The sequence below is a fragment of the Scardinius erythrophthalmus genome (genome assembly GCF_964197995.2).
Source record: "Scardinius erythrophthalmus genome assembly, chromosome: 6".
Lineage (NCBI taxonomy): Eukaryota > Metazoa > Chordata > Actinopteri > Cypriniformes > Leuciscidae > Scardinius > Scardinius erythrophthalmus.
This window is the reverse complement of record NC_138226.1, coordinates 44,236,117-44,258,366: the sequence shown is the minus strand read 5'-3', so window position 1 is coordinate 44,258,366 and position 22,250 is coordinate 44,236,117. Positions and strand designations below refer to the sequence as shown.

The window sequence follows — 22,250 nt, the reverse complement described above, 5'->3', positions numbered from 1 at the left end:
TTTGTGAAACTGGTCTCACTATTTTTTCAGGCACATACAACATAATCGAATTGGATGCAAATCATGTTGTTGCACTCACCAAGAAGCACTTACCCATGGACTGGAAGGTGACCCAAGGTTATGTGACATGGAAAATAGCAGAAGATCATCATCCACCAAAGAGCTGGCTGGCTGAATTCTGGAAGTTTCTATACACTGAATTGATTGAGTTAAACAACTTTATTGATGTGCCTTTAATACCACTGGAGCCACTACAGAGTTCAGGCAATTCTATATTGTTGACAAGGTTGCAGAGTAACACAACTTTGATTTTTCAGAGAAGCACAGCGTCTAGCTTGTCAGATCATGTTCAGAAAGTGTTAGGAATGGTGGGGTGTACAGTCATAAAAAGAGATGAGTGTCTTAGACATCATGACATTGAGAGGTATGTTCTTCCTGCTTCACCAAGAAGTGTTCTACAAGTCTTTGTGAACTCACACAGAGATCAGGTCATCAAAGGTATTGCCTCTGCTTCATCACAGGAAAAAGAGGAGTTGAAAGTGTACCTCTCTTCTTTGGATTCTCTCTCAAATGCTGAAAAGATCCTGCTTTCCATGTTGCCAATCTTCAGAATGATGTCTGGGAAATATATTGCAGTTCAATCAAAGCAAGCAGTTGTTTCAACCACCAAACCAGCCATTCCAAATGATCTGCCAATGCCTGAGACCATTGTACAGTGTGCAAATGAAGCTGACCGCAGACTTTTGACTCTTCTGAATATTGAACTCTTAGATGCCGCTAAGTTGGCTGTTTGTTTGCTTGACTCTATTGAGACAGCCTCTTTCAAAAAAGGTGAGGAACAGACAGTAATGACCTGGATATTAACTAATGGTGGCCTTCTACTCTCACAAAGTGAGCAGCTTCTCATGAAAACTAAAAGGCTCAAATTTATTGAGACAACTCATGGAGAACACAAACACGCCTCAGATGTTTTTGATCCAAGAAACAGGACATTTCAGGATCTTTTCGAGGCAGATTTCTTTCCCCCACCTATTTACACAAAGACAGAGGAAATGCTTCAGAGTTTGCGGCGCCTTGGCCTAAGGACAGAGCAAAAACAAATATCAACAGAAAACATACTCCAAGTCATAAATCATACTGAAAAGCTTTTTGCCCACCTACCAGATAAGGCATTCAAAAAAGCACATACTCTAGTTCGAGTCCTGAATGAGAATGATTTCCTTTCAAAATTCACCAAGGCGCAGATAGAAGAGCTGAAGCAAAGGCAGTGGGTGTCCTGTGAAAATCCAAAGTTCTTGAATGGAAGCATTTGTAGAAATCTCAAGAGAGGTCTGTATAAGCCGACTGAAGTACGGGATTCAAAGTATTCTTCAATTGTTGGATATGTAATGCCACTTACCTCTGAGCTAACAGGACATGTCTGCAAAAATCTTGGACTTTATGAACCCCCTCCTGCTAAAAAAGTCTTGGAGAACCTCTCTGCACTGAGATCAATGGTCAACCCAAATTCAGATTTTCAGTTTAAAACCGAGCTACACAGTATTTACAAATTCATGCAAGACAACATGAGAAATTTCACAGATTTAATGGACACAAAAAGCATCCCCTGGATATGGAATAAACATGAGTTTGTCTGTCCAGGAGATATAGTTTTAGCCTATCCACCTGAATTGGATCTAAGCCCCTACATCAAGAAAGTGTCTGAAGAATTTTTGCAATATGAAAACCTGCTAACAAAATTTGGGGTGAAGAAAACACTGTCCGATGAAGAGATTGAAGACATAATCCATGACATAAAACAAAGAATTGACTGCAGGCATCCTCCTCATGGAGACTTGACAGAACTTAAAGTGTCAATTGCCATTCTTGACTGGATGCGAAAGAATGAGAAGCTTTTAAAGGACAGTACCCCTGTGCCTGTCATGGCACAAAATCAAAACTTTACTCTGCAGTCTTTGTCCAAAACAGTCTTCTGTGACATCAGTGCTGAAGGACTTGATGACCTGATACAAGACAATGAGGAGTTCTATGTAATTCATGAAGAAGTTTTACCCATCACTGCAAGATGGTTGAAAGTCCCATTCTTAAGTACTCGCATCTTAAAACCACAGCTCATACAAGCAGGGCAAGACTCCTTTGGTATAGAACAGTGTGGGCAATCTGAACCAATTACTCAAAGAATTAAAAACATTCTGAAAGAGTATGATGAAGAAAGTGACATTTTCAAAGAACTCCTACAAAATGCTGAGGATGCTGGGGCAACCACATGTAAATTCCTCCTTGACTTCAGAAAACACAAAGAGCCCCCGGAAACTCTCTTTGATCATGGAATGGCTCTCTGCAATGGACCATGCCTTTGGATCTTCAACAATGAGCTTTTTTCACAAGAAGACTGGAGAAACATTGTCAAAGTAGGGTCAGCATCAAAAGAAAAAAAAGTTGAGATGATTGGAAAGTTTGGGCTTGGATTTAATGCTGTTTATCATGTGAGTGATATTCCCTCGATTTTGAGTGGGAAAACCCTTCTCATACTTGATCCAAATGTCACCCATTTGGAAAAGCACATTCTCAGCAATGGAAACCCAGGAATTAAACTTGACCCATTCCAGGAACGACTGTACAAAAGGTTTCCTGGACAGTTTAAATCTTATGAAGGAATTTTTGATTGTGATTTGTCAGTGCAAAACAGCAAGAAAGCTTACAATGGCACCTTGATTAAATTACCATTTCGCACTCAGGAGGAGGCCAACAAGTCAGAGATCAGTTCAAAGGTATATGATGAGGAGCGAATTAGGAGTTTTAAAAATCATTTGACTGACAATTCACAAACTCACCTACTATTTCTGAAGAGCATTACATATATGTCGCTTCAAATTGTCCCTGAAAACGCATCGACTCCTCCATGGAATGATCAGATTCAGACTCCTCTCAAAATATGCAGAGAAGTCATGAATTCAATTGCTGTCTCGAATGACACACGTCTACAAGAGATTGCGAACACCTTCAGAAATAGTGATATCAAATGCCACAACATTATTGATGTCAACAAAGCACACATTGTTAAAATAGTTCAGGAGAACTCAGATAAATCCCTCACTCAGTACTGGCTTTTGTACTCATGTTTTGGGACGCATGATTCTTTGCAAATGTTCCAGAGAAGAACTGAACAAGAACCTGTTTTTTCATTTCCAATTGGAGGTATAGCTGTACCTTTGCATAAAGAGGCAAAAACGAATTCATGGTCTCCTGATGAAAGCCTGAAGCATGAAGGCCAGGCTTTTTGCTTTCTTCCTCTCTCAATTGAGACGGGTCTTCCAGTCCATGTCAATGGAACTTTTGCAGTCACATCAAATAGGAAAAGTCTATGGGAAAAAGGAGTGAAGTCTGAGTGGAACAAAGCTCTACTGAAAGATGCTGTAACCTCTGCTTACATCACTACACTGCTTGAGCTGAAAAAAATGGCCCAAAATGGACATATCCAGAACTATTCCTTCCATACATTCTGGCCTAAGACAGAGACAGTAAGCAAAGCATTTTTACCCATGGTTGAGTCTTTCTACTCAGCAGTTGTGCAGAATGCCAATGGCAAATCTCTGGAGCTTTTCAGCAATGGACATAATTGGTGTTCTATGGACAACGTGAGATTTCTGAATCCAAAAATTGAGGAGAGCCGAGTAATTGGAGACATTGCAATGAAAGTGTTCTTGAGCTTGGGAGCTTCATATTCCAGTGTTGTTTCTCTCCCATCATGGGTAAGACAGAGTTTCAACGACTGTGGCTTCAAGCCAGAGGTAAAACAGAGAACAATCAACTGGCCTGAGTTTTACAAAATTGTTTTTGAGAACTTGAGTTCTGTGGACACACACAGCAGAAATACTCTTGTGCTGAATGCCATTGACTTGAATGATCCAGCTGTTGATGACCTACTGAAAAGCTACCCTTGTATTCCAACACAGAGTTGTAAGAAGCTTCAGTTAATCAAGCGACTTGTGAATCCTTCCGGCAAAATGGCTTGTTTGTATGAACTTAAGGAAGGACGCTTTCTTGAAGGAACAGAAAATGACTTTTTCTCTCCAAAAAGGATTCAACGACTTTCAGGTTTGGGAATGCTGAGTGACCACCTCCCTTTAGAGGACATCATAGAAAGAGCAGGGAAGATATCCAGGTTTTGGCAACAGGATAAATCTGAATATCATAAACGTCTTCAGTGCCTTGTGGATTCAATGAAAGACTCCTCAGAAGATGGTAAATCTCTGCACTGGCACACACTGTCTCAAATACCATTCCTTCCTGCCTTAGTTCCTTTAGTTCAGCAAAACAAGAACGCCACCGTTCTTAAAAAACCTTCTGAAGTTTACAGTGACAGTTGTCTCAATTTAGTAAGCATGACTGGATTCACAGTTGATCATTCAAACCTTCAAATACACAATTATGATCCAGTTCTCCAAAAATTGAAAGTACTGACAAATCCACCAGTTGAGACGGTGCTTCAGCAGCTGTTAAAAGCACACCAACACTGCAATGCATTTGAAAATACTGTTCTCTTCAACATGGCTTACTCTTGCTATGCGTATCTCAACAATTACTTGTTGGAACAGAAAGATCCCAATCCCATTATTGAGCATGCAAAATCCTTCCCATTCATTTTCATTGAGAATCAATTTGTAAATGTGAGGTCAGTGGCCAGAAGTACAGAATTTGAGGAGAAACCATACCTCTATGTGCTTCCAGTCATCTTCTCCAAATTTGAGAGGCTCTGGGATTACCTTGGCATCAAAAAACAGTTCACAAAAGAACAATATGTTGCTGCACTTCATAAAATTAAGGCTTTAAATGGATCTCTCCCTCTTTCCATGTCAGACCTCCATAAGTGTGTTGCAATACTCATAAATGGGCTATACAAAATCAAAGAAGAAAAGCTTACAAACTGTCTCATGCCTGATGAGAGAGGAGTGTTGACATCTTCTAAAGAGCTGAGATTTAATGACAGCCCATGGATGCCTGTCTCAGCTGGTGTCAAGCTCGCCCATGATCTGATACCTCGGCCTGTGGCCTGTCATTTTGGTGTAATGACAACAAGACACCATACTCTGAAGAATCATTTGGTCAGTGGGTTTTCCCTAGATGCCAAAGAGTTTGGACAAACTGAGAAATTAACTGTCCGAATTAAAAATATAATTGATGCATATCCCTCTAAAAAGGATATTCTGAAAGAGCTCATTCAAAATGCTGATGATGCACAGGCAACAGAAATACACTTTGTGTGGGACAAAAGAAAACATAAGACAAAAAAGATTTTTGGGGAGAAATGGGAACTGGTTCAAGGCCCGGCTCTTTGTGTGTACAACAACAGAACATTTTCTGATGATGATCTGCAAGGGATTCAGCAGCTGGGGGAAGGAGGAAAACATGGCACTTTAGGCAGAACTGGAAAATATGGACTTGGCTTCAATTCTGTGTATCATCTGACAGATTGTCCATCTATCCTAACCGGTGACAAATGGCTTTGCATTTCTGATCCAAATCTAAAATACGTGGAAAATGTAACAAAACAGTCCCCAGGCTGCATGTTTTCAATGGAAGCCGAATTTAAAAATTCTTTTGAGGATGTTTATCATACCTTTCTTCCAGAAATGTTTCCACTCAATTCTGGAACCATGTTCAGACTCCCTCTCAGGACAGAGAAAATGGCAGAAAAATCTGAAATATCTAGACACACAGTCACAGATCGTGACATGAAGGAACTTTACTATGCCTTGACTGAAGATCCTGAAGGACTTATTCTCTTCTTGAAACACATCACAAAAATACAGTTCATGGAGATCAGTGAAGATGGAACACAAACTAAATGTCTTTTTGGTGTTGAAAAGACATACACAGAGAAGAACATGGTAAGCAAGGAAAACTTTTACAGCCATGTTCGAGAATCCCTGATGTCAGGAACAGCTGAACCCTGCAAAACCATCTACACCGTGAAAATCTCATCTGGAATTAAACAAAGTCAGTGGGTCATTGCAGAGTGCTTTGGTTTCTCAAAACAAATCCATGAGAGGAAAAACAAGCAAGATCCTTTTAAAGTTCCTCAAGCTGCTCTGGCTGCATGTTGGAGCAGCTCATTTAACCACACATTTACTGGCAGGGCATTTTGTTCTTTACCCTTACCTGGACAAACTGGTTTACCAGTTCATGTGAATGCAAATTTTGAAGTAGATTCTTCTAGAAGGGACTTGTGGAAAGAGGATGGTGATAGTCTGAAGACTGAGTGGAACCAGTCAGTAAAAGTAAACATAATTTCACCTCTCTATGCAGATCTCCTGTTATGTCTGTGTTCATTCATAAAGAAGGATACACCTAAAGCTCTTGTATCCCTCAAGTCACAACTAGAGGCGTCTTGCCTTAATTACTTTCCATGCATTTCACAGAAAGTAGACAAAGTCTGGCATGAGATGATCCATGAGGTCTATAGATCAATCAGTCAACGTGATCTTCCAGTCATACCCACTGTACACGCTGTTTCTGTTGAGTCATCATATCTTTCACAACAAAAATACACAGTTACCTGGTGCAGTCCATCTAAACCACATTCAGCAGATTGTCCATATTTTTCAACTGATGACCATGAAAGAATTTTCCAAATTTTAGATGACATCGGGATGAAATTAGTGCCAAACACCTGCAAAATTAATGAAATAAAAAATCATTTTAAAGCAGCTGGTGTGAATGTGACAGAAGTCAGCGCTTCAACAGTGATGAACTTCTTGAAGCAAAGATTGTTAAATGATCCTTCACAGACAACCAGTAGTTTGCCTTTGCCCATCAACCAGACCTTGATCAAAAACAAAACAAGATGTTCAAAACTTCTGAGCTTCTGCTTGACAAATACCAATGAGAAAAATGTCCATGACCTCAATGGACTGCCTCTTCTCCTCACAGAAGATCAGATCTTAAGAGTTTTTGACTCTAAATCTCCAAAGCTGATATCAAAATTTAGCAGTCTTTTTCAAGAACACCACAAACTGTTTGCAGATATTGATGTCATTAGAAATCACATTCAAATTCTACAGAACGGAAAGTTTATTAAGGACTTAAAAATTGCCATGGCAGCTGAATATTTGAAATCGAAACTTGCTCAACTCCTCAGTCAGTCATTACCTGATCAAAGGTGCCAGCTGTACAAAGCGGAGACAGAGACGATCAAATGGCTGAAAACTTTATGGAGCTTCTTTGAGGATCAAGAGCAATTCTACCAAAATGAAAAGATGAATATCTACAGTGAGATAAAAAAGCACTTCGATGACAGTCCTATTTTACCAGTCATTTGCCCCAGTCAAAATAGCAATCATTTCTTACAAACAATGGGAAACGTATCAAAAGTGATTCTGAAGCCAGATGAAAAAATCGCTTCCATTCTCATAAAACTGGGGTTCATGAAATTAAACATCAGGTTTTTCATTGATTTCAAAGACTTACTTTTCAAGTATATGAATCCAGAACTCCTGCAAACAGGAGACAGCAATGCTGTTTTAGAAGAGGTTTATCGAGTACCTCATTCCCAGTTTGAGGAGCTCTCAAAAGATGAATGTGTAGATCTTCAACGCTTCTTACAGAATGGGATCAGAGATTCCAAAAAGAAGAGTGTACATGTGAAGATGCTCAAGTCCTTGCCCCTGTTTGAGTCAATAACAGGAAAACGGGAAAGGATTGATTTACACAGAATCATATTCATTCTAAATTCTAAGCATCAGAATGATTTCCCAAATTTGTACCATGTCGATGGATGTGACTGTATTTTCCTTAAGCACACCTGGATAAACTTAGAATTGTCAGAAATTCTAGGCATTCGGATTCTAGATGATCTGGAGTTCTGTGTACAGTTTATTCTTCCTTTTGTGCGCATGATGAAAGAGGCCAAGCTTCTTGATTTAATGCGGTTGTTAGTGAAATTTATACCAGTGGACCCCAGGATTGTCTCTGCAATGAGAGACGTCAGATTTATTAGAGACATCCATGGCTCTCTTCAGGTGGCTTCATACTTCTATGATGACAATGTACACCTTTACAGGGTAATGCTTCCAAAAGAGAGATTTGTGCCAGAAAAGTTTTGGGACAATTTCCAAGGTAATCAAACTGAAGCACATTGTCTCTTAAAGGACCTTGGATTGAAACATGAAGTGTCTGATGAGGAAATCATTCAGTTTGCAAAACAAATTTAATCTGAAACTAGAGGCAGCACTCCTCTAGATGTTCTTAAGGAAAGATCAAATATCCTGTTTAGGACTGTTTTGTCAAAGAGTATTGACAAAAACTCTAAATTACTGAACAGAGTTGCTAACATTAAATTCATATTTCCAGTGAAAATTCAGCAAAAACTTTGTGATTATCACAAGGCCTTTGCTCAAGAGAGGGAGGTTGTTGCAATCAGTGGATCATTGATTGACAGAGACAATGATTACCATTATCTGATATGGACATCTATGCCAATCCTACCTTCAGAATTCTACTCTTCACATCTCATAAAGAAAATGACAGATGTCGGAGCCTTGGAGACTCCAACCCTTGGACAAATAGCTGCTAATCTGAAAAACATCTGTAGGTCTCAGTGTGACACTAACACATTGTTGGAAACAAGAAACGCAGTATTTAGCAAATCATACGCATACCTGCAGTCAATACATTTTGATGCCTCTTTATTCTCAGACCTCCCCATTATCTTGGTGGAAAACGGGACAAAACTTGTGAAGTCAAAGCAGACAGCACTTGTGCTACATGATGATCTTGAGTTTAGGCCTTATTTGTACCGCATTCCATCAAAGTATATGAAATTTGAAGATTTCCTCAAGAAGATCGGTGTAAAGGAGAGGCCCACCGTCAATCAATATATCACTGTTCTTCAAGAAATCTATTCTGATAGTTCTGACAAAGAAAGCCTTCAGGCAAATCAGCAGAAAACTGTGAAGCGTGTTGTACAACAGCTATTTTGCCTGCTGAAAGAGGAACAGAACAAAACCTGTTTCCGAAACAACCCACTTTATCTTCCATCAACAGATGGAAGACTCTATGAATCCAACACTTTGTTTTTCAACGACACAGTCTTCCAGCCTGAAAGACTCGAGGGTCCTTTGGAAACCAAGCTGAAACTGCTGGAAAAATTAAACTGCTGTCATCTTGGAAATGATCACTATGAACATCAAACATTGTTGAAGTTCCTTCCTCAGCAAGTTCGCCCCAAATTTCTCTCGGATGTAATTTCTGAAAACCTGGAGGGAGCAAGTGTCCAATATTGTGATGAAGGGGAATGTGAATTTAGTGGCTGGTTTGAAAAACACTTGTCTTCTGCTGCATTTCTTCATGGTCTAGTCTGTCTCATCAGAGAAGACAGCAAAGGTGGGGTTTCACAGTCTGAAGCTGCAGGAAAGTGTGAAGAAATATTTTCTAAGATTCAGATTATCTGTTGCAAAACTCTTCAGACTAAACTTCTGTTAAACCATGAGCCACTTGAAGGTAGTAAGGCTGAGACAGATGTTTATGTAAAAAGAAAGAAAGATGGATGCAGTTTCTACTTGAAACACAACGATGACATGGTCCCAAAAGTAGTAAATGAAGTTAATATGTGTCTTACTAAAGAAATCAATGCTCTTCTAAAGAACTGTCTGACCACCTCAAGCCTCTTAGTCCTTGGGCATCTTCTTCTGTGTGATAACATGGGGGATGTTGAGAAAACCTTGGCAAAGCATGGCATTCATAACAGTGGCCTCGAGGAAGGACATGATGCCTTACCGAAACCTGGATGTCTCATACCTGAAGAATGGCATGACTGCCTTGATATGAACTTCCTCAACAACTTTGAGAGTGGAGAGTATGTTGGCTTCAGCAAGGACGAATCCGGTGAATATTTCTATGCCATTGTTATCAACCGACTAGATGATTCACTGGGACAAATGAGACAATGTCCTGCCAGATATATAATACAAGTTGGCAGTGATGACTTCATTGAAGTAAGCTCTCTTGACCTTTACCAATTTAAACGAGAAAAGAAGGCAAATGTGTCAACAGGGTCCACTTGCACAGATATAGAGCGTCTTTTGACATCCAGGCCTCCACCCAACACAGGGTCCACTTGCACAGATATAGAGCGTCTTTTGACATCCAGGCCTCCACCCAAAAGAGTCTTTCCAGGGACATTTGAAGAGATCAAAAGAGAAATTGACCAAAGCTTAAATGAAATCTGGAATATGTCAAGTGAGGACAGACAAAAAGCCCTCAAACGTCTCTACCTCCGGTGGCATCCAGACAAGAATCCAGGCAACGAAGAACTTGCCAATGAGGCTTTCAAATACCTGCAGAAAAGAATTGAGGAACTACAACAAGGGAAAACTGCAGATAGCACATCCTCAACCTGGAGAGACTTTCGAGATTTCTATGACACGTGGAACACAGAGGCACGAAGCCACAGGAGGGGACGCGAGAGGTTCTATCAGAACTACTCTAGAAGACACTATAACTTTTGGTCATACCACAGAGAAACACCAAGGCCAAACACAGGAGAGGCAAAGCGCTGGTATGAACAGGCTCAATGTGACATCAGAGCAGCTCACAATGACACTGGAGGAGATTGCTCAGAGTGGTGTCTGTTTAAGGTGCATCAGGCTGTGGAAAAAGCCCTGATAGCAGCAATGTACAGGAGAAGTGGAGAGCATCCCAACAACTGCTCAATAACTAGCCTTGCTCAGCAGGTGTCCCATTACAGCTCACAGTTGACTTCTTTACCAAACACTGTGAGGCAACTGACTGAACTTGGTGTTGATGGCAAAAAAACTCAGTATCCGAACTATCACCAATTTCCTCACATTCCAAACAAGCAGTTCAGCTTCGATAATGCTAGAAGTGCACTGGATATTGCAACAAAGCTTTTAGAAAAAATAGAAGAATACATTTCTTGAAGTAGCTTGAAACTATCGACTATGTTCCTCTGAGACGACCATGAGGATCTTTTCAAGTAACAATACTTATCTTCTTTTTTTTTATGTTTAGTACTGCTACCATGCATACTGGAAATTCTTATAACTTTGTAATCATGTTTTGATAATTATAAGTCTGCTTCTCTTCTTGCTTACTATTATAGCTTATTTTGCATTTATATTATTGTATACTGGACATTCTTGTAGCAAACAGTAGAGCACTGCTGATGTAATGGGTTTGATTCCCAGGGAAAGCATGAAATAAATGTAAATCTTGAATGCAATGTAAATTACTTTGGATAAAGATGTCTGTGAACTCTGTATTAAAAATGACAATAGAATAAACGTTTCAATGCCAATCATTTAAAAGTATGGTTTTTATTAAGAAATATTAATAGAAGTCAAAAGCTGTGTCAACCAAATATTCACTAAATGACAGAACTGCAAATAAAATGAACATTACCAGTTACACAATCCTCCTGCGATACAGATGCTGTATGTGCTTTACAATCTTTGCAGCAAAACCATTTCTTGAGTCAATTGCAATATAAAATATTACATGAATAGTGACTCATGTTGTTCTCCTTACTGTTTGATCAAGAAATGAAACTTCGATTTGAGCAGCATCTGGTTTCCTCCATGCCACTGCAAAAACCATGCCAAGCGTATTCATATGTTTCTGGTGTCCCAGTAATAACTTATTAAACAAATTCTGTACATAATTACAGCAGGCATATCGCCTATCCTTTACGTAGTGAGCACAATAAAAGAAAGCAAGCATTGTTAGAAGTGGTCTATACAGTGCTGGCCAACGCGGTGTACAGTGCGTCTGAAAATACAAGCAATTATCACTCTTTAACACAGTAATGAAAAGAAAAATCAAAAGCCCTCATCTGCAGTGGTCAGTTTTTCCTGAAATACCGGTCCCATCTGTTAGGTATGTTTTAATGAATTAAGGGAAAAGGATACTTTCTTTTCAATCAGTAATATGTAGGAGACTAAAAATGTCACCTTCTGCAGGAATAGAAGATAAACTACTTGTGAATGGTCATACAGTGTAAAAAAAATAAAAATAAATGACAACTGCTGTAAATGTAAATTTGAGTAGAAATATTTTTCAGATTGGGACTTAGTTACCTGAATAAGACTCTTCATCTATACATTTATTACCCTGATTCCTATCCTGCACAGTCTAAAAGCTCATACATGAATGGGTTTAATGAATGGGGAAATACAAATTGCAAACAATCCACAGGCGTATGAAAATATTTAAGGCTCATGTTGAAACACTAGCTGGGAATGCATAAGCTTGTGAATTTGTCGAGCAGCATATCCACAGCACACCTTCAGTACTGCTTTCTTGAAAACAAAGACTCCGATATCCATTTCCTTATTGCCATTCGTTCTCCGGGTAAAACATTTATCAAAGATTTGCGTGTTGATGTAAAATGAACAAACCAAACAAAACTTGGGTTTGTAAATTTTTTTCAGCTACAACAGTAATTCTGTGAAATGAAATGCATTACACATTTTCACATGCCCTTGAAAATTCAATGGTCCTAGAATCTGGATCCTGCTTTTGACATCAGGCACTCCTCTACCCATTTGGGCCGGTCCTCCTCACACACAGGGAACATTCAACACGCATGTGTCGTATGTGCAGAACGAGTGTGCTTGAATAAGAACTGAACTCAATTGTGTCGCACAAGAAAACAGGAGATGAAATCAAGTCATTTGCCCTGACCACTGAATCAGAGTTTTATTTTCAAGGCATTCTGACAGTTTGATATAAAAAATAAACTGCATAGCTCCATCAAGGAATCTTCATGTGTGTGGAGGAAGAGGCAAGAATGTCCAAACTTTCCTCTAATGCTTCCTTTGTAAATATGCATATGCAGAGTTTTCTGGCATCTGGTTCCTCCTCCACATTACACATTCTCACATATTGTAGGCCACGTATATGGGATCCAGCTGGTCAGCGAGAAAGCCGTCCCGCAAGTGCATTCGCTGCTTCTCCCCTCTGGAGTTGATAGGAATGACTCCAGGGTCCACTACCACAACAACCCCTACTATGAGATAGTGCTCTTCCAGAACCACATTGGTCACCAGGGCAACAAGGTCCAGGGCTTCCTGTTCTGACCCCTCAAGCTCCACTACCACCACCAGTAGATTAGTCCATGTGAACACAGCACTGAGGAGAGAGTAAGAAGATGGGAGGCATATTTAATTAGGTGGAAAAAGCAGATTACATACACTGCAAAACATGGCTGTTGAAAAAAATAAAAAATAAAAATCTAAGGGTGAATTCAGGATGATTGGGACACTTTTTGCCATTGAGATGACTTGTAAAGTGAACCTGAATTCACTCCACCAATGGAACAAAATACTTCATTACTGATGATTCAATCTTCAGGAAGTCTTAAAAGAATGCTTCCAGTTAAATGAACCTTGATCAACAGCATTTGTGGCATTTGGTTAATTATCACAGAGAGTATTTCAAAGACAACAGAAGTAATCATGAAATTATTTATATATTATATCATATAAATATGCACTTAAGTCCTGCTTAAGTGGGTCAAAGCTAAGCTAATTGCATTTAATATCAAATTAAACAAAACCTTTTCATATAATTGCAATTAACATTAAATTGAATTGAATGTCAAGTGTCTGAGAACATTACATTGAGTTTACACTAGGCTATTATTTTAAAGTAAATACTCTTTTTAAAAGTATGCTTAAAGGAACACGCCACTGTTTTTTGAAATAGGGCTTATTCACCGTCTCCCCTACATTTAGATAGGTGGGCAAACGCTTTTTTGTCTCAGTGCACGCATTGTCTTAGTCTGGCAGCACCGCCGCTAGCTTAGCTTAGCATAATGAATGGAATCCTTTGTTGCTGGATAGCATGTCGTGAGTAAAAGTGATCCAAAAAATAAATAAAACTTAGGCGCAGAGATATCACGCAACACCTGAAATCCGCTATCTCTGCGCCCAAGTAGCAGTGCTTCGCCTGCGCCAGACTAAAACAATGCGTGCACTGAAACAAAAATGCATTTGCCCACCTATCTAAATGTAGGGGAGACTGTGAATAACCCCTATTTCAAAAAACCGTGGCATGTTCCTTTAAGTATCTTTTTCACAAGGGATGGTATCAAAACGTCTCGGTTATTTATGTAACCTCCGTACCTTGAGGGAGGAAACGGAGATGTTATATCAGAACAGACTGACAAATTGGGATCTCGCCTGAGATCACAGCCTGCGATGCGAAAGAGGAGTGGGAAGGCAGTGGGGATTGACCCGGTAGGAGAGCCGAAGTGGCTCACTGTGGGGCAGAGATACCAGATCGGGGAATAGCAGGGGGGACTCCACATTTTTCAAGGCATATGAGTCTCATTCTCAACATCGCAATGGTCATTTTCCTGCAATTGGGAGCATAACTCACCAACGAACGCTACTTCAGCGTGCTTATGGCCCAGACGCATTGGGTAGTGATCGTGGCTGTTAAACAGGGCCAGGAAACTACTGAAACCAGAAACACACCGGTGGAATGACATCTTAAAAAAGATGCAACGACACACCAGTGTTTACTCTTTTAGAAAAAATTTGCTCTTTCAAAGCTGAAGCACCTAAGGGGACAGTCGCTGCACTTATCTGTGCAATGCTCTTTTATTGAATGTGACCTCCGCTTGAACGCGCCGTCACAGCTTCCCTCTTGTTCTGCTAACTCAAACAATGATTGAAGAGCAGAGTAAAACAACATCTGCTCGACTCCGAAGCGAAAGCTTGATGTGAGTGTTGCATGCTGCCTTATATGCCCATATGGACGGGGAGTGGCTTGCGATGCAAATCTCACTTGCCAATGTGCATTGGCTTGTTTTGTTACCACTCAAAGGTGATTGGGCTCTCAGGTGGGAATCCAATTGGTCAGTCTGTTCTGACGTGACTGACAGATAGGGAACTATCTAGTTATCAGTGTTAGAACTGGTCCATTTGTGTGTAAGAACACGTGTTTTGGTGTGCACTGTGTTTGACTGGCCAACAATAATTATGTTGTATATTGCTTTGGAACCTTAAGATGTCAAAAATACCACAGCATCTGTTTTGTTATACGAGTATAATAGGTAATAGGTATTGTAATATGAGTTATTCTGTGGTAACACAAATACTGTAGATCCATGTTTCTTATATTTTCTTTAACTCAATTATGCAATTTTGTTTCTAAGGAAAAGTAACTTGTCTGAACAATGTTTTGATATTTTTGCAAGTCAAAGATACTGATAACCCTGTAAAGCAAGGGTTCTCAACCCTAATCAAACACCTGAACAAGCGAATCAAGGTCTTCAGGATTACTAGAAAGCTGCAATTTGGTGCTGATGAACCACGGGCTGAAGGTGGACGTTTTTACAATTAAACTAAAGGACTTTTACTTGCTAAATAAGTCTTAACTATCATTCAGACGACAAAAGGCATGTACAGTAGTAGATTGTGTGTGAAAGGTCTTTCAACCTGTTTTTGATCATGTTGATTATTTTATTGGCTATTTATCAGATACAGTAGGCTTTACAGAACTAAGAATAGTATTTTTAAGCTAGTGTCATGGATGAACTGAAAAAGAAAAAAAAATCTAATGTTCTAATGTAATAAAACTCTATATTACAGTTAAAGATATAAGATTAAACCAATCTGCTGTAATATTATTACTGTTACATAAAAGGTTGATCCATTAAAACCCAATTCTATGAGGTACAAGGAAAACATTTTAAAAATATTGCTTACCACTCTGCAATGCTCTTGTGTGATCTTATTACAGACGTTTCAATATCAATGGGATGGTAACGCATTCCCCGCAGCTCTAGAGTCTCATCCAGAGACCCAACCACATACAAGGCATCGTGTCTCTCTGGAATAACATGCAAAACATCATTGATTTATTGGACGACACAACTGATTGTTCTGTCATTACTGATATGAGTGCACAGCAAAAAATGAATTAAAACTAAATACAAAATGTAGCTATTAAATTTGTCAGGGTGTACAGCGAATCAGCTTTTTATTGAGAATAGAAAAGTCACCTCAGAAATATCCTGAAAAGGGACACTAGTGTGTTTGGTTTTGATCTCATGTATACAGTACCTCCACTGGCATCTGTGAGCTCTGTACGCCGCAGGAAGCCGAGGTATCCGGTGCGAGCCCAGACCGTCTGCGTGTCACCGAAGCTCAGTCTGGTGCTAAAGTGGTCCGCGTGCAACGCCTCTTCGCCATAAACCGTATAGTATCCTGTGGCATTATGGGGGCTGCTCACCCAGATCTGTTTTTTTTAATACAGTCGCATCAACTCACTACACATTACGATACATAATACAGAGACATTTTGACAGTTTCTTCTGGTAACAGGCCACATGTGGTTCTCTGCATTTTGTAGCACTTGCTGCCATATTTGAAACTCACTTCTCCCAGATGAGAATCTCCTAGAGGTCCTTTGGTCTCTGTGTTGGCGATTATAACCTTCACCCCGGGCAGAATCTGTGTGTGTTGAGAAATATGAGAAGTTAATATAGTATATAAAATATGTAACACTTTATTTCAATTGTCCACTTTAGACATTCTACTGACAATAATTAACTTTGCAACTACATGTCAACTTATACTAACATAGTTAGTAAAATGTCTAAAGTGGACTGTCGAAATAATGTGCCAAAAAAAAAATCTTATATTTTCAAATAAATATGAAGCAGCACAACTATTTCCGACATTGATAATAACCAGAAATGTCTCTTGAGCAGCAAATCAGCATATTATAATAATTTCTGAAGGATCATGTGACGAATTCAGCTTTGATCACAGGAATAAATTACAGTTTATATTACATTTTATATTTTACAATATATTCAAATAGAAAAAATACATTTATATTACTGTTTTTACTATATATTCTATCAAATAAATGAGAATAAAGTACTTTTTTCAAAAACATAAAAAATAGTAATATTTCAAACTGTTAGTTTATATATTTATTGATAACATACTATATATACAGTATATTCTGTATTCTCACCTTCCCAGATTCCATCAGTGGCAGACTGTGTGGTGAGCCTCTCTCGACTAATCGCACTCTGAGCAATGTAAAAAAAGAGACAGAGATCAATAATAATTACAGATTTCTGTAATTACATCTATAATGAGACTGCTGACCTTCCCCTTGAGACCCAGAAAAAAAAGGTTTTTTGAATTTAGTTTTTTTTTTCCATGTCATCACATTGTTTAGAGCATAAGAAACAAATGGTAACATTTTTTTGAAAAATGATATTTTATTCAAATGTTATGCTATGTCCTCTGTAGTGGACACCAGGACTGACATGAAATGATATGTATTGGCAAAAACAATGGGATTTTTTTTTTTCAATCACCAATACATTTTGGGGTTTCAGGATTTTTTTTAACCAATATTTGTATAAAGATGATTCTCAACTATGCTATGAAAGATATAACCGAATGAATTGATACACCATTTTACTTTATGCAATATGTGGGTAAAATGGCCATAAATGAATATTCCCATTCAATGCAATGTATCTATACACTGTATCTAATTTGCACATTAATGTGTTTTTGGCGCAACATTTAATGAAAAAAAGAAGTGTAATAATTGGAGTAGCAACATTTTAATAATAATATCTAATATTTCATAGGAATATTGAAGTATAATTTTTTTTTCATATTATCTTATTGTGTCTCCCAAAATGCCTGATAAACATGATTTGTAGTCCTCTACAGTGGACATGTATTAAATCAATGCCCTGTTTTGTAACAGAAAGTCATTTTTTGATGAGATGTTGGTTTATGAAATACAATTTGAAAAGTAATCCGATATATAATTACAATATATGATCATATTTCCATACATGTGCTACATTAGATCACTAAATAAATGTCAGGCATTTTTAAAGACCAAGGAGAAGTTGTTTTCATGGTGAAACCTCCAAACATTTGGTGTCTCTGAAAAGCCCTGAATGTGCTCTTTACAGGACACCCAGGTCATGTGACATGTATGATGTCAGAGAAATTCACTAAAAAATAATGTCCACTACAGTAGACAAAAGTCTATTCCTGGGTCCCAGGAGGTTAACCCACCCTTAAACTGACCCATACCACCAAACCTGTCCTAACCTCACCTGTATCCACCTCAATATCAGCTCAAGTGTTTTACAATACAACATCAACACAAGAAGAACCTAACACTTTTTTTTTTTTTTTTTATAACATAGTAGTTAAAGACACCTAATATAACTTTTCAAATCAAGAGTCTAATTTTAATCAGACATATTAACATAATAGTTAATAACTAACTGCACATTATATATAGTTATATAGTTGGCACTGGTGTATAAGCATCAGGAGGAGCAGAAGTGTGTGTTGCAGCACCTGTCATGCCGCAGGGCCCTCATGTCTAGATATACTGTGGTGGGGTCCGGCCCAGAGGTGCCCTGGAAACAAACAACAGCACTATCACTGCGAGCATGTAATATAGTAAAGTGTGTCATTTTTTATCTGCTTTTCTTAATATGCAGAGACAACTATAATCCACTGGCATGTTAAACTAGTGGCTCTGTGGCACTATCAAGGCAAGCTCTGTTTGTTTGACCAGTTCCACACAGAAACACAGGCTTAACCAATGGTGTGAGTTTCTGATTAGCCTAAGCTCTGATGCTTAGGGCAACCTGTGTGAAAACAGTCAATATATTTTAAGCAAAATGTAGAAATTACACACTTTACCTTCGTAACATATGTAAGAAACAGAGAGGAGTTTGTCATACATTTTTTAAAGGGATAGTAATTTACCAGAAAAAGTCAATTCTGTCATCATTTCAGGCCTGTTCGCGCTAAAGATGATAACTATAACTATGAAGATTTAATAATTGTTCTAATTCTATGAGAATAGCGAATTCCACACCACAACTATAATGAAAAGGACACAGAAGAATGATATAGTTGGATTATTTAGAGCTGATGAACGATAAAAACATTGCACTGCAAAAAATAAAAATGCTTTTTTTTGGAGTATTTGTCTTGTTGCCAGTCCAAATATCTTCAAATTCTTAAATCAAAATGCATTTACTAGATGAGTAAAATGACATAAGATACTGTGTCTTGTTTTCTAAAAAAAAAAAAAAAAAAAAAAACTAAATTAAGTGAATTTTTGCTTAAAACAAGAAAAATGATCTGCCAGTAATTCAAACAGAAACAAGATTATTTTTCTCAGCCCATTGGCAGATCATTTTGCTTGTTTTAGGCAAAAACTCACTTAATTTTGATTAACAAGAAACAAGAAATATCTTGTCATTTTACTACTTTCGTAAATGCATCTTGATTTAAGAATTTTTAGATATTTGGACTGGAAACAAGACGAAAACAACCGAGTGCGGCAGCCAATTAGCCAAGCAGAATTCACCCACATTTTAAGAGCTTGAGCATTTAAAGTGGAACTGTGTGTGTACTCATAATGAACAGAGCGTTATCGTCCGCTGGTGTGGACGCTGATATAGTTATCATTTTTGGTGTGAACAAGCCTTTACTTGCCATCATGTCATTCCTAACCTGTGACTTTTCTTCACAAATGCTGGTAACCAAACAGGTTCGGTTTGCATTGACCTCCATTGTAAGGACAAACATATATGGAAGTCAATGGCCACTGAAACGGTTTGGTTGCCAACATTCTTCAAAATATCTTCTATTATGTTCCACAGGCCATACAGGTTTGGAACCACATGAGGATAAATGATGACAGAAATGTCACTTTTGGGTGGACTATCACTTTAAATATATATTTAATCGTACTCTTATAGGATGGAATGAGGCATTCCAGCGGTTACAATGGTCAGGGTCATGAATAACCACTGCAAACACAGATCTACTCTATAAGCACAGCTACAAGCATTGCTCTGGCAAAGCCTACAGTAGATATCCAGTGCAGGGCCAAGCACAAAAGCTGTGAAGAGGCAGCGCAGGCGTATGAATACATCTGTCACCGATAGTGTATAAAGAGGTGTGTCCCAATATATATATATATATATATAAATGACCAAAATAATGCCTATTGATATTATTAATACTTAATAGATATTAATCTAGTCACATTAAAGTCACATTTCAGAAAAAAAAAAAAAACTTATTTTGTTAAAAATATTTAAAATATTTAAAATAAATAAAATAACTTAATATTTATATTTAAATCTACTTAATTTTCTGAAATAAAACATGGCAACAGAGCTGGCACAAATAATGTATATAATAAAAAATAATCCCAAAGTATTAGGAAGCAAAGCGTTATGTCATGCACATGAGCATTCACACACACACACACACACACACACACACACACACACACACACACACACACACACACACACACACACGAGAAGCAGAGCTTTTCAAGCGTCCTGAAGCCCCTGCTAGCACCCGTGCGCTCCCCCTCGGGGTCACAGTACCTGCTCTGCCAGCTTGCCCAGCCTGTTGGGCTACGACGAGAGCGCATGGGGCAGCAGACAGACACAGGCGCACATTTAATACACAAACAGATACAGATACTGTACATACAGTTACAGACAGGTGACCAGGCCAGTCAAACAGAGCATTTAAAACAGATAAAGGCCTAATCACACCAAGAGCGATGCCACAGCTTTACAAATCATTTTTTATGGCAAAACTATTCACACCACGCATAACTTTGGAGAAATTGAGGATTTCCAAACAAAAGTGCAAACTTACATGTTGTGATCCACGCTTAGCTAAAACGTAGTGGATGTGTTACCACCAGTTCGACATCTATCTCAGAGTATAATAGACACAAGACCCAAAGAGAGTTCAGTAATAATCGCTGCTTTGTTGCAGGGCAAACTTCTTCACACTCGGTGTAAACAGGCCTTTTAAACGCACACCTACATAAAGACAGGTGAAGCGCTCCCTCACCTGAAGACAGATGGCCACATTGACCCTGCAGCCGAAGGTGGTGCTGACGGCCCGGGTCGAGAGCCCCAGGTCTTTGAAGATCTTGGAGAAGGTCTGAGTCAGTGCGATGCGAGGACGTTCCTCCGCCACCACCATACAGGTCCGCACACACGACAGATTCACGTTCCGTAACTGATGGAGCGAATCACACACACGGACGACATGATTTACTGTATGGCCTTTGACTAATGCAAGTCAAACTACTGGAAGCTAAACGGGAGGTCCTACAATATGCTGATACTCAGATTGGAAATACAGTCCAAGAAAAAGTAAAAACAGAACCTGGATATTTTTATAATAATACAGTCAAACTATTATATGAATAATTTTGGTACAAATAATTAATTATTAATATTTATTTATTCAATTTATTAAACGCTGACGGCACTGAAATGCATCCTCTTTTAATGTTTTTGACAGAAGTCTTTTCTACTCATCAAGGTTGCATTTATTTGATCAAAATACAGTGAAATGTTATTATGATTAAAATTAGCTGTAATATATAGTAAAATGTAATTTACAACGCAAATCACAAAAATGATCAAAGCTGAATGTTCAGCATCATTACTCCAGTCTTCAGTGTCACATGATCCTTCATAAATCACTCTAATATGAGGATTTGATGCTCAAGAAACATTTATGATTATTATCAATGTTGAAAACAGTCGTGCTGCTTCATATTTGTGTGAAAACAGTGATGCATTTTATTTTTCAAGATTCTTTGATGAATAGAAAGTTCAAAAGAACAGCATTTATGAGAAATATAATCTTTTGTAACATTATAAATGTCTTTACTGTCACTTTTGATCAATTTAATGCATCCTTGCTGAAAAAAAACATTGATTTCTTTCAAAACAAAAATTGAATGTCATAATAAAATACGACTATGTGTCACATTATGTAGACTAAAGGTGCAGTCACACTATATGTGTGATATTTAGCATGCCAAAAAAAGCTGATTGTCCGTTGTTAAGCGATCGATAATGTAGACACTTTCACTCTGCACGATGAATTGGCATGACCATTCATGTGAAAGGGATTCACGTGAAAAGGACTGGATTCACACCAGTAAATGTGACGGCACCTGAAGAGTGTGTGAGTGTAAGACTGACCCGCAGAGCTTCAGTCTGGGAGCCCAGGCCTTTGGTGCACATCTCCATCACCGAATACGAACAGAAGGTCACTCGTGCTTTATACTGGCTGACCGCAGAGAGCCACAGAGACGCATTGGTCTCCAGCTCCAGAGGAGGGACCAGAATAGACTGATGGCCTGAGTACACACTGCAA

At 38.6% G+C, this 22,250-nt stretch overlaps 3 protein-coding genes across 3 annotated transcripts in view; 2 read left to right on the top strand and 1 right to left on the bottom strand.

Annotated features, from left to right (window-relative positions):
* Positions 1-8,213, top strand: part of LOC308692354 (sacsin-like) — a gene marked incomplete at its 3' end in the record, with an annotated part of 39,457 nt that extends 31,244 nt beyond the window's left edge. Inside the window, exon 8 of the mRNA XM_081368289.1 lies at positions 31-8,213. Coding sequence (XP_081224415.1) covers positions 31-8,213 — 8,183 coding nt within the window. The remainder of the gene's footprint in view (positions 1-30) is intronic.
* Positions 5,918-11,338, top strand: LOC308692358 (sacsin-like). Its single transcript, XM_081368294.1, has one exon. It carries the CDS (start codon positions 8,475-8,477, stop codon positions 10,938-10,940), a length of 2,466 nt encoding a protein of 821 aa, XP_081224420.1. The 5' UTR covers positions 5,918-8,474; the 3' UTR covers positions 10,941-11,338.
* dip2a (disco-interacting protein 2 homolog A) overlaps positions 11,324-22,250 on the bottom strand; it is a 179,322-nt gene continuing 168,395 nt past the window's right edge. Inside the window, 8 exon segments of the mRNA XM_081368290.1 lie at positions 11,324-13,149; positions 15,735-15,858; positions 16,092-16,266; positions 16,407-16,481; positions 17,014-17,071; positions 18,381-18,442; positions 20,925-21,095; positions 22,076-22,244. Of these exon segments, the coding sequence (XP_081224416.1) occupies positions 12,897-13,149; positions 15,735-15,858; positions 16,092-16,266; positions 16,407-16,481; positions 17,014-17,071; positions 18,381-18,442; positions 20,925-21,095; positions 22,076-22,244 (1,087 nt within the window). The 3' untranslated portion in view covers positions 11,324-12,896.